This window comes from Homarus americanus, unplaced genomic scaffold, assembly GCF_018991925.1.
Source record: "Homarus americanus isolate GMGI-L3 unplaced genomic scaffold, GMGI_Hamer_2.0 scaffold24922, whole genome shotgun sequence".
Lineage (NCBI taxonomy): Eukaryota > Metazoa > Arthropoda > Malacostraca > Decapoda > Nephropidae > Homarus > Homarus americanus.
Window position 1 is genome coordinate 5443033 of NW_024722610.1, and position 12527 is coordinate 5455559.

At 36.5% G+C, this 12527-nt stretch overlaps 1 protein-coding gene across 5 annotated transcripts in view; it reads right to left on the reverse strand.

Moving 5' to 3' along the window:
- LOC121862935 (tetratricopeptide repeat protein 39B-like) overlaps positions 1 to 12527 on the reverse strand; it is a 74013-nt gene that overhangs the window by 57606 nt on the left and 3880 nt on the right. For 3 of the 5 annotated variants that reach the window (XM_042361379.1, XM_042361376.1, XM_042361381.1), the window contains 5 exons: positions 12123 to 12255; positions 7814 to 7946; positions 7359 to 7458; positions 3357 to 3422; positions 1436 to 1459 (listed from right to left, as the gene is read on the reverse strand). In XM_042361379.1, coding sequence (XP_042217313.1) covers positions 1436 to 1459; positions 3357 to 3422; positions 7359 to 7458; positions 7814 to 7946; positions 12123 to 12255 — 456 coding nt within the window. The remainder of the gene's footprint in view (positions 1 to 1435; positions 1460 to 3356; positions 3423 to 7358; positions 7459 to 7813; positions 7947 to 12122; positions 12256 to 12527) is intronic. The other 2 variants (XM_042361377.1, XM_042361378.1) reach the window with 2 other exon arrangements.

Sequence of the window (12527 nt, forward strand, 5' to 3'; positions counted from 1 at the left end):
TTGTGCATACCATCATAAAGTTAAGATAAAATTTTTACTACAACATAGTTGTGTGTCGTCAAAAAGTGGAGTTTGGGGGTCGGCCCGGTCTCGATTTCAATTAATCCCATATGTTATGTTGTTCACTTTACGCGGTACCCTGTGGGTTATATTAACCGCGTAATGTGAGGGTTGACTGTATTTTATAAATAGAGCACGCATTGAGGGTAGACTGTGTGTGTCTACACACACAAATATTTACAATACAGGTAAAGGAAATTACTGTCTCTAGAACGAATGGCTCCCTGTCCCAGCCGTGAAAATGCCGGCAACTTTAAAACTACCCACAGACATTCTTGGGTACATCCAGGGTGTCATCCGCAAATAACCGAGAACTGAGAAGTAAAAATCATCGAACTTGGGGGCCCCCTGTACTGTAAATTTCAAGTTTAACTTTGTTTGTATATCGATATGAATGAATACATAGACATACAAAGAAATATAAATCAGTATCTCTTTTTAGTTCATTCTCCAAGAAATACAGTAACCATTGTCATTAAGAGAAGGACTAGTGAGTCACATCTGGTGAGTCACCAATGTGTTCCTCACCAAATTCAGATCTCTAGTACTGTATACAGTATAGGGCAATGGGGTAGAAATTGTAAGGTCAGACTATAGTTCCCAGTTATGGATTAGTTAAAATAATGTATCCCCAAAATGCCAAGCTTAAGCCATGAAGGAAGAAGTTTCCTGCAGCTACAGTACTGGTGAAACTGTTCTGTGTTATGACACGATGATGTGGCTGTCATATCATATTATTACCTCTTATGTTTTTAAAGATGACAACTATCTTTTGGAGAAAGCTATTAGGGATCAAGTTATACATGTACTGTACAGTAGGGAAATATAATGAGTTACATCAATTAGCTGCTGCTTCACAGTTCTGTCTGGGTTGTAAGCACCTGATCTGATAACATGATTCATCCACAAGCATTATTAATATTTCAACTCTAAGTCAATGAGAAAAAATTAATATTACAAGTGACTTCAGAAAAGACCAACTTTAATTTGATGCTAAGAGAGCGATTTATTGTTTGTTTTTAATGTATCCTTATTACTTCTACCTAATTCTGATCCAAAAACAATAATATTAACTACAGTTTAGTGACCCTAACACTAACTATAGTGACCCTAACATTAACAAAACTGCTAAACATAAACAAGTACACGAACAGGTATATATAAACAACTACTACATATAAACAAATATACAAACAGTTACACATAAACAAGTACACAAACCGCTATATATAAACAACTACATATAAACAAATATACAAGCAGTTAAACATAAACTAGCACACAAACAGCTATATATAAACAACTACATTTAAACAAGTACAGGTACACAAACAGTTAAACATAAACAACAGCCAATGTTATAAAAAACAATTACCTTCTGATCTCTTACCTGACACGACTGAACTCAACACAAAAAGAGAAAAAGAATCCTGTAATATTTAAAGGACATAAACAAAGTATACAATATTATCAAAACAATTAACTACAGGTTGTACCTCTCTAGTCCGGCATTCTGTGGTCCGGAAACTCCCGTGGTCCGGAACGATTTTAGTTTGTCCAATAGGTAGATAGGCAGCTTTTTTTCTTTTTTTTTTTTTTTTACTTATCTGAATTATTATTATTATTACAGGAGTATTAAATTTTTGCCCCTCAGGCCCCAATGTGGGTCAGTGACCTATGCCCGGGTGGGCTAATCCCCTTAAAAAAAAAAAAAGCCACGGGAAATTAAGGTTTGTTTACATCCGGCAGTTCGGCTGCTCTCTCTCTCTGCTTGTCTATACAGAGTACAACATTTAACCCTTCAATATATATGAGCAGTAAATAAGTGTTGCTTTCATATTCTTATGTAGAGTAATGACGATATATTTTCACATGTGCGCACTTACATACGCGCAGTCTCACTTTTTTTTTACCATTAATGGTTAGCTACTTATATTGGCTACTTATATTGTTCCATTTATTAACATTACAGGTACTTCAAACAACTATATTCATTTTTTTACATTAATTTTACTACAGCTACAATCAGGGTCTTATTTTCTTCAGTTTTATATGTAGAACCAATCAGTCACTGGTTTTGTAAGCTTTAACATAAACAATGCCAGCAGCCGCCTCGTCTTCTCTAATATTTCACGTATTATTAATAAATTATATTGTTAATTTTGCACACACGTACATTAATTCAATAAAAACAAATTCAGAAACATTAATTAAAATATATATGAACAGTAAATAAGTGTTACTTTCATATTCTTATGTAAAGTAATGACGATATGTTTTCACGTGTGCGCATGCGCACTTACATATGCGATCTCTCTTTTCTCTTTACCATTATCGTCAGCTACTTCTATTGTTCCATTTATTAACATTAAATAACATTACTTAAAACAACCATATTAATTTTACTACAGCTACAACCAAGGTCTTATTTTCTTCAGTTTTATATGTAGAACCAGTCAGTCACTGGTTTTGTAATCAACGAATACAATGCTGTGTCATTTCCTCGTGTGTTTTAATATTCTACGTATTATTAATGAATTGTATTGCTCATTTTGCACATATAAACATTAATTCAATAAAAAAGACATTCAATAATAAACAATAATGAATCTTTTGTACATAAGAGAAATGACGCTGTTTACACGATTATGCACGTCGTCTGCACGTTGGCGGGCCGTTCAAACACGTCGAAATTCAAGTTTCCGCCGTCAAAATTTTTATTTATTTATTTTTTTGTGTGTTCCAATAAAATACGTTAAGAATTAAAAACTCGCGAAATTTGAGAAGCTACTATACGACATTTAACCCTTCAATATGTCTTCAAAGAGACCATGATGCAGAGAAAGTGGTGCTAGTGCTTCCAGGCTTAAGCACAAGTCACTATCTATCCAGGAAAAGGGTGAATTTCCATGGTCCGGCAATTTCCATGGTCCGGCACCGGTCAGGTCCCGAGGTTGCCGGACTAGAGAGGTACAACCTGTACTGTACAACACCTTTAACATGTTTTATCACTCAACAAAGTTATCAAGGTAAGAACTAAAGTGAATCTTACATAACTGTACTGCACATTACAACATAGTTCTACTATACATATGTTATGCATGAGAAAAAGGATCTCAGGACATATGCTTCCACTTCTCTCTCAATAATTGATCAAGTTCCACACTCTGTACTGTCAAGTTAACCTTACTTCTTAATGGAAACTTTGTTATTACTCTACTGCCCATATTTAGCTAAACATTTGCTGTACTGTAGTAGTGACAAATTTAAGCTGACATGATAAAGATGATGCTTACCTTATTTCCTGAAAAACCAACAAATTCAAGCAGCTTGAGAATTTTCTGGGGAAGCTGTGAGATCATCTGAAATAGAACAGTGAAGTATTGATCCTCAAGTCCCATTTACGACTGAGCCTGTCTGGGCCAAGCAACCTGGGAACTAGGTGGACCAGTCAACTATGTACTGGTTGGACCAGTCAATTGTGTACTGGCTGGACCAGTCGACTGTGTACTGGCTGGACCAGTTGACTGTGTACTGGCTGGACCAGTCGACTGTGTACTGGCTGGACCAGTCAACTGTGTACTGGCTGGACCAGTCAACTGTGTACTGGCTGGACCAGTCAACTGTGTACTGGCTGGACCAGTTAACTGTGTACTGGCTGGACCAGTCAACTGTGTACTGGCTGGACCAGTCAACTGTGTATTGGCTGGACCAGTCAATTGTGTACTGGCTGGACCAGTCAACTGTGTACTGGCTGGACCAGTCAACTGTGTACTGGCTGGACCAGTCAACTGTGTACTGGCTGGACCAGTTAACTGTGTACTGGCTGGACCAGTCAACTGTGTACTGGCTGGACCAGCCAACTGTGTACTAGCTGGACCAGTCAACTGTGTACTGGCTGGACCAGCCAACTGTGTACTAGCTGGACCAGTCAACTGTGTACTGGCTGGACCAGCCAACTGTGTACTAGCTGGACCAGTCAACTGTGTACTGGCTGGACCAGACAATTTGTGACCTGGTGACCTGACAATGATAACCTCACAAAATATAATGATTGAAGATGACCTCATCACGAGATCCGAGGTTGACGAGTTCCAAAAAAATTTAAATACGCAATGAGTTACTTAATGCACAAGGGCAGAGCATACCGTACAGAAAACTAAAATCAAATAACAATGACACCAAATGGATAATTAATTATTCAAAGAATATTATTGGACAAAGGAAGGCTATAGGCAGTAAAATAAATCGTGGTGAAGTTTACCTCTTGAGATTATGATAAGGTATTGGCCACATTAAGTAAGATAGTACAGTACAAGTAGTGACTTGTAATGATGTTAGTGAGCAAAGAGACAAGCTTAAGCCTAATAAGTCATCAGGTCCCAATGAGATATTTGTCAGAGTATAAAAGAATGTAGGGGATAAGCTTAGTATGCCCTTAGTAAATTTGTTTATCATGTCATTAAAAACAGGTGTAGTACCAAAATCCTTGAGAATAGCAATTGTAATACCGAATTTCAAGAAGGGAGATAGATCAATATCCTTTAACTACTGCCCAATCAGTTTAACATCAATCGTAGGCAAATTGCTGGAAACAACAATTTCAAACTCTATTCAAAACCACCTGGAGAAGCACAAGTTGATCAACGATTTCCAACATGGCTTCACAAGTGGGAGTTCATGTCTAACTAATCTATTAACATTCTTTTCAACTGTTTTCAAATCAGTGAATGCCGGGCACGATTGCGATGTGGTAATTCAGGCAAAGGGCAATTAATTAACTTAGCTTAACTAGTTAACTTGTGAAATAACAGTTTAACTTGACTTATTCGAAATTTTGCCAAATAAATTGATTAACTTTGATTAATTATCAATTTACTCCTTAGAAAAAATAACAAATAATATATAACACACCAGCCCTTGCACCCAGTGAGTATCCAATATATTTAGCATTATAAAGTGCAATAAGTATGTGATGAAAAGTTTAAGTTTAAACTTTCAGTGATTATTATTTATTTGATACGTAGAAATCTTATCTTATCATGATATCATTTTTTAAGTAAGAAAGTCTAATTTGGTTTTGCTTTATGAAATAATAAAACTATTTACATGTGAAAAGCTGTTGAATAAAAAATAAAAAAGTCAAGAAGTTTTAATTATTTTCAGGGGCGTACCTAGTGTGTGGCAGCCTTCCTGGGTGCCAAGGTAAGGGGGGCGCCAAATTGTCTATGAATTTTTTAAAATAATTTTTTTCAAAGGAAGATAAAAAAAAAAAAGATTACGCTAGCAGAAAAGCCTGTACTACTGCTACACTGAATAGGTTAATTCATAATTCCAATTTATAAATACTGGGTATTAAATATATTTATTATTAACACTTTTCAAGTGTCAATATAACATTGTTTTGGTGGTGACTGGCAACCGTTTGGCGCCCCATGTGTCTGTTTGCTGCCGAGCAGCGCCGTTACGTTCATCTATGGCCCAAGAACATTTACCTAACATAGCTATTGTATCAATTGAACAGAAGATAGCAAATTCTATGAATTTTGACAGTGTAATTGATGACTTTGCAACCAAGAAAGCAAGAAAAGTGATTCTGTAATATATGATGTTCCAGAGTCATTCTTAAGATGCATTCTTAATTTTCAGTGATATTACTGCAGGTGCCTCATATGTGCTGATGTAATTAACACACCATTATACTTAAAAAAAAAATTATTTGTTGCATTTTGAGTTACTTGACATTCATGAGCCTTGATATACTGTGCATTGTATTATGATAATTAATATTGGTTAATCTGTCATCAGAATTGTCCAAGATTATTATTGAATCTGTTTACTTGGAGAGTAAAAGAATTTTATCATGAAAAGTTAAACAGCGCAATGGGTTATGGTATTTTCTGAACTGAATGTAGACTATGTGTGTTTTGAGCAGTAAATTGCTGATTACTGAAAGATAATTATTCCAGTTCTTGAAGTTAAATTGTTCAAGCCTTAATACGACCATAAAATTATAGATCTTCATCATCAGTGTATTAGCAATCCCTTATTTACTATTATGCTACATTATTTATAGGAATTAAAATTTAGTTGGTATAATTATTTGTGGTGGAAGTGGGGTTGTAGGAAAGGGGGTGGAGGGTTAGTGGTGGTGGGGAGCCGTAAAGGGAGGGGGGGCGCCAAATTCAGCCATTGCCCTGGGTGCCATCAAGGCTGGTTACGGCCCGGATTATTTTTCTCAAGACTTATTCATACCAAGGAAGTAGTGTTCCAGACTGCCTTATTATTCAGGTATTCAAACTACAGTATTCATTGACTCTTCTGGCAAACATTTACAGGATATTAAGTTATTTAATCCACTTGAAAATTCCCCAAAGCAAATTTGACACAGACTGGTTAACTTAACTTAACATTTATTAGTAATGGCTTCCTATAATACCATAATCTCTTCAATGATATTCTTACATACAACAATAACTCATTGACTTCAACTTGTGATGTTCTACCTAAAGATCTCTCTTGGGTAAAATTGTTTTGTTTAGCATATTAATGAATTACTCCTAACTACTGAAGTTAAGTATTACTCTAGGTTTTCATCCTATACACTTAGACACAAGTAACCTGCACCATAAATAATTCATATTACTTAAAAACATATAGAGAGGGTCCCCGGGTTACGAACAGGTTCCGTTCCTGTAAAAACTATACTAACTTTGCAAAAACATAAAGCAAATCCTAAAGAGGCTCAAGATTTATGTGGGGTCAGCCACCATTTTGAGAAACCTCATGTAAAGTATACTGAACATGACAAAACTGACCTTGATATTGCATACTAACATGATAACCAAGATACATATTGTGTACCAACATGATGACCAGGCTGCCCAGGATACATATTGTGTACTAACATGACGCCTACACATGACCCAGCCATATTGGTTTTTGAGTTTTTCTAATAAGGATTAAATTTTTTCTTAATTTATGTAGGGTATTTTCATAATTAACACCTTGTGTGCTGAATAGAATTGTCAGCCATAAGCTAAATAAAATATTGAAAGTGGCATCCCTTTAGTAATGCACCACAGATCTAATTAACTAAAAAAGAACTCACATACAGTACAGTACTTCAAAAGTGTCATCTAAGACTATCTAATAGGTTACATTAAAATTTCATGGATAGAATTCATGTGAATTGTTTGATGTATAGTATACAGTACCCAATTGGGTACACTGCTGTATACCCATATAAACTAATTTTGACTTCCCTCTCAAAAAACAAGTAAAGGAATATAACTTACAAGATTAAAGGCTCCTACACCCATTCTTACACCAGACTCAAAGTGCATTTTGTCAGGATCTTTGCTCCAGTCACGACCTTCCAGGATGTACCAACACTCCCTGTTGGGATATATTGGCTTAAGGTAACTTTCTCGCATACAATTTCCCTATTAAGCACAGTGAATCCTCCATATAATGGACTTAACTCTCCATATAATCCGTCAGATGGGGTTTTTACATCCAGCGGACCCTCAATATAATTAAATTTCTTCTCTACATTGTTCTTTAGATGGAGGTTTCACATCTAACAAACCCTCAATATAATGGAATTTCTTATCTATATGCAGTAGTCCATTAAATAGAGGTTTCACTGTATTTCAATAAATAAAATGGCACACTATTAGTTTTGAAGTTTTGAGACACTGTACTGTTCAGAATCTCCACGCCACAATGTTTTAACTACTGTACTACTCACTTGTAAGACTGGTAACAAGCTCTGATCTTCATGCCACCTTTGAGGAAGCTTATAAGAGTCTCGTCCTCCATGAAGGAAAGGACTGCTCGCAGCAACAGACACTCTGCGTAGCACAGCTCAGCATGAATCTCCTCTGTTGACAAAATTATAAATTTAGTTTCTGTAGACTCAAAAAATAAATCATTGAATAAGAATTATGGGAACCAGTTCATACTATTACTTCATGTCCTGTGTAACTAAGAATATGGACTTGTGTCTAACTGAGAATACTTCCCCTTTAAATTTCTGTGTAATTAAGAGTATTACCTCTTTAAACTTCTGTGTACCACTTAATGGACACTTTTGATCAATACAGTACTATACAGTACTTGGATTTTCATCACTTAATACATAGTACTACTGTACTGTACAAGAAAACAACAGATTCTTTATGAAATCTGAAGAGAAAGAATTTTAATGTCATTCATCACAGTAAGTACAGTACCCAGTATTCTACCATAATACAAGGGGTCCTTGTCATAAGTGTCTTCATTATAAGTGATTTCGCACTTAAGTGGTCAAATAATTGTGGACCTCCACATAAAAAGTCCCCGCAGTTAGGAGCATTCTAAGGTTAAAATCATTCAATCTTTGGGAGCGTAAGTGTTTGGAGTGATTGAAATTCCCTCCCACCTCCTATCCTGCATGCTTAGGACCAGTCGCCTGTGTCTACAGGCATTATTTTGAAGTGCTCCAAGAACTATAATTATCAACTTTGTTGTGTCTTTGGTGATATTGGTGGGCTATTTTTGTAGCCATCAGCTCCAAACCGAAGCAAGGTGATGTAGTAGCTAAAAGGAAGTGTAGTAACTATGGGATGGATGTGAAATTAGAAGTTACATGTTGCAAGAAAAGTGGTAAGCATGTCTCAATGAACCACTTTCACTGAAATGAGTGTGTGAGTGTATGGTTAACACACCTTAAATAAGTTGTAAAGTTAAATAATTCCACAAAATAATGCATGGTCGGTAACATTCCCTGGTCCCACACAGTAGGTCGAGGGTTCGAGTCCTGGCTGGTGAGGTCGTTGATTATATGTTCAAAATCCGCGTGTTATATGGACTAAAAATGAAGTATATATGGTACCTCGTGTTTCATACCACCTGGATTCGGTAAAATGCTACAGGTTGTACCTCTCTAGTCCGGCAACCTCGGGACCTGACCGGTGCCGGACCATGGAAATTTCCAGACCATGGAAATTCACCCTTTTCCTGGATAGACAGTGACTTGTGCTTATGCTTGGAAGCACTAGCACCACTTTCTCTGCATCATGGTCTCTTTGAAGACATATTGAAGGGTTAAATGTCGTACAGTAGCTTCTTAAATTTCGCAAGTTTTTAATTCAACGTTTTCTATTTGAACACACACAAAAAACAACACATTTAAAAATTTTAACGGCGGAAACTTGAATTTCGACGGGTTTGAACGGCCCACCAACGTTCAGACGACGTGCAAAATCGTGTAAACAGCGTCATTTCTCTTATATACAAAAGATTCATTATTGTTTATTACTGAAAGTCTTTTTGATTGAATTAATGTTTGAGTGTGCAAAATGAGCAATACAATTCATTAATAATACGTAGAATATTAAAACACGAGGAAATGAGACAGCATTGTTTTCGTTGATTACAAAACCAGTGACTGACTGGTTCTACATATAAAACTGAAGAAAATAAGAACCTGGTTGTAGCTGTAGTAAAATTAATATGGTTGTTTTAAGTAATGTTATTTAATGTTAATAAATGGAACAATAGAAGTAGCTAACGATAATGGTAAAGAAAAAAGAGAGATCGCGTATGTAAGTGCGCACACGTGAAAACATATCGTCATTACTTTACATAAGAATATGAAAGTAACACTTATTTACTGTTCATATATATTTTAATTAATGTTTCTGAATTTGTTTTTATTGAATTAATGTTTGTGTGTGCAAAATTAACAATACAATATATTAATAATACATGGAATATTAAAACACACGAGCAGACGAGACGGCTGCCGGCATTGTTTTTGTTAAAGCTTACAAAACCAGTGACTGATTGGTTCTACATATAAAACTGAAGAAAATAAGACCCTGATTGTAGCTGTAGTAAAATTAATGTAAAAAAATTAATATAGTTGTTTGAAGTACCTGTAATGTTAATAAATGGAACAATATAAGTAGCCAATATAAGTAGCTAACCATTAATGGTAAAAAAAAAGTGAGACTGCGTGTATGTAAGTGCACACATGTGAAAACATATCGTCATTACTCTACTTAAGAATATGAAAGCAACACTTATTTACTGCTCATATATATTGAAGGGTTAAATGTTGTACGAGAGAGAGAGAGAGAGAGAGAGAGAGAGGAGAGAGAGAGAGAGAGAGAGAGAGAGAGAGAGAGAGAGAGAGAGAGAGAGAGAGAGAGAGAGAGAGAGAGAGAGAGAGAGAGAGAGAGAGAGAGAGAGAGAGAGAGAGAGAGAGAGAGAGAGAGAGAGAGAGAGAGAGAGAGAGAGAGAGAGAGAGAGAGAGAGAGAGAGAGAGAGAGAGAGAGAGAGAGAGAGAGAGAGAGAGAGAGAGAGAGAGAGAGAGAGAGAGAGAGAGAGAGAGAGAGAGAGAGAGAGAGAGAGAGAGAGAGAGAGAGAGAGAGAGAGAGAGAGAGAGAGAGAGAGAGAGAGAGAGAGAGAGAGAGAGAGAGAGAGAGAGAGAGAGAGAGAGAGAGAGAGAGAGAGAGAGAGAGAGAGAGAGAGAGAGAGAGAGAGAGAGAGAGAGAGAGAGAGAGAGAGAGAGAGAGAGAGAGAGAGAGAGAGAGAGAGAGAGAGAGAGAGAGAGAGAGAGAGAGAGAGAGAGAGAGAGAGAGAGAGAGAGAGAGAGAGAGAGAGAGAGAGAGAGAGAGAGAGAGAGAGAGAGAGAGAGAGAGAGAGAGAGAGAGAGAGAGAGAGAGAGAGAGAGAGAGAGAGAGAGAGAGAGAGAGAGAGAGAGAGAGAGAGAGAGAGAGAGAGAGAGAGAGAGAGAGAGAGAGAGAGAGAGAGAGAGAGAGAGAGAGAGAGAGAGAGAGAGAGAGAGAGAGAGAGAGAGAGAGAGAGAGAGAGAGAGAGAGAGAGAGAGAGAGAGAGAGAGAGAGAGAGAGAGAGAGAGAGAGAGAGAGAGAGAGAGAGAGAGAGAGAGAGAGAGAGAGAGAGAGAGAGAGAGAGAGAGAGAGAGAGAGAGAGAGAGAGAGAGAGAGAGAGAGAGAGAGAGAGAGAGAGAGAGAGAGAGAGAGAGAGAGAGAGAGAGAGAGAGAGAGAGAGAGAGAGAGAGAGAGAGCTTGATGTAAACAAACCTTAATTTCCCGCTTTGGGTTTTTTTTTTACGGGATTAGACCACCGGCATAGGTCACTGACCCACATTGGAGCCTGAGGGGCAAAATGTATGTTCCTGTAATAATAATAATAATTCAGATAAGTAAAAAAAAAAAAAAAAACTGCCTATCTACCTATTGGACAAACTAAAATAGTTTCGGACCACGGGAGTTTCCGGACCACAGAATGCCGGACTAGAGAGGTACAACCTGTACTGACATCCACATAAGCGGCACGGGCAGTTCCCAATGGGAGGTTCTCGGCGCCATCAGCTCGATGAAGAGGCTTTGTGTGAAATATAACATAGTCTAGAACTGCTTTTAGTGTTCTTGTGGCATGGTCAGTAACGTTCCCTGGTCCCACGCAGTAGGTCGAGGGTTCGAGTCCTGGCTGGTGAGGTCGTTGATTACATACATACATACATACATACATACATATATATATATATATATATATATATATATATATATATATATATATATATATATATATATATATATATATATATATATATATATATATATATATATATATATATATATATATATATATAATGTTAAAAGATACCAAATTAAACTTTATGAGTGTCACTTACAATGTGATGTCCCAATTAGACCCTATTCCTATTAATTCTATTGGGAATTAATTAACCTTTATAAGTGGTTTCATTATCAATGACTTTTTCTGTTCTCTATTAACCACTGACAATGAGGACCCCCTGTATTATACTGTAAGACCTTAATAAAATTTTTTTTACACCTATAAATGTCATTTCTATCAGACAGAATTGTTTTTACTTGTGTTTTGTTAACTTAGCAATAAACACTGTGGACCAACCTAGGGTGTGTCACTTAAAATAAATAAAATAAATGAAAATTACACTTGTACCTTGAGAAAGTAATTTCAGGGGTCAATATAACTGCCATAATTTATTAAGACATCAAGATTACCTTTGGTGAAGGAATTGTAATCGACCTTCTTTACCATCTTGCCTAAGGATTCTCCAAGAGTATTCTTCCGTCTGAAGCGATTACACACATCCACACTCTGTTTCAGTGCATCGATGGCAATTTCGATGTCTTTCTGAAATGCGTATGCATAAAAACTGTAGCACCAAGTTCCTGCTCATTATTCAATGTGATATTCATAAAATAAAGGGCAGCTACACAGAACAAAATTCTATGATCAACAAAAATACTCTCCACCTCTTAGGAAAATATATTAAATTATAATACTGATCTAAATACAGTACAGTATCTACCATTATATGTATATGATACATGACTCACATAAATAATACTTTAAGATGTTGTGCACAAGATAAACAGTAGTGCAGGAATGTTGCTTGCTGCCTT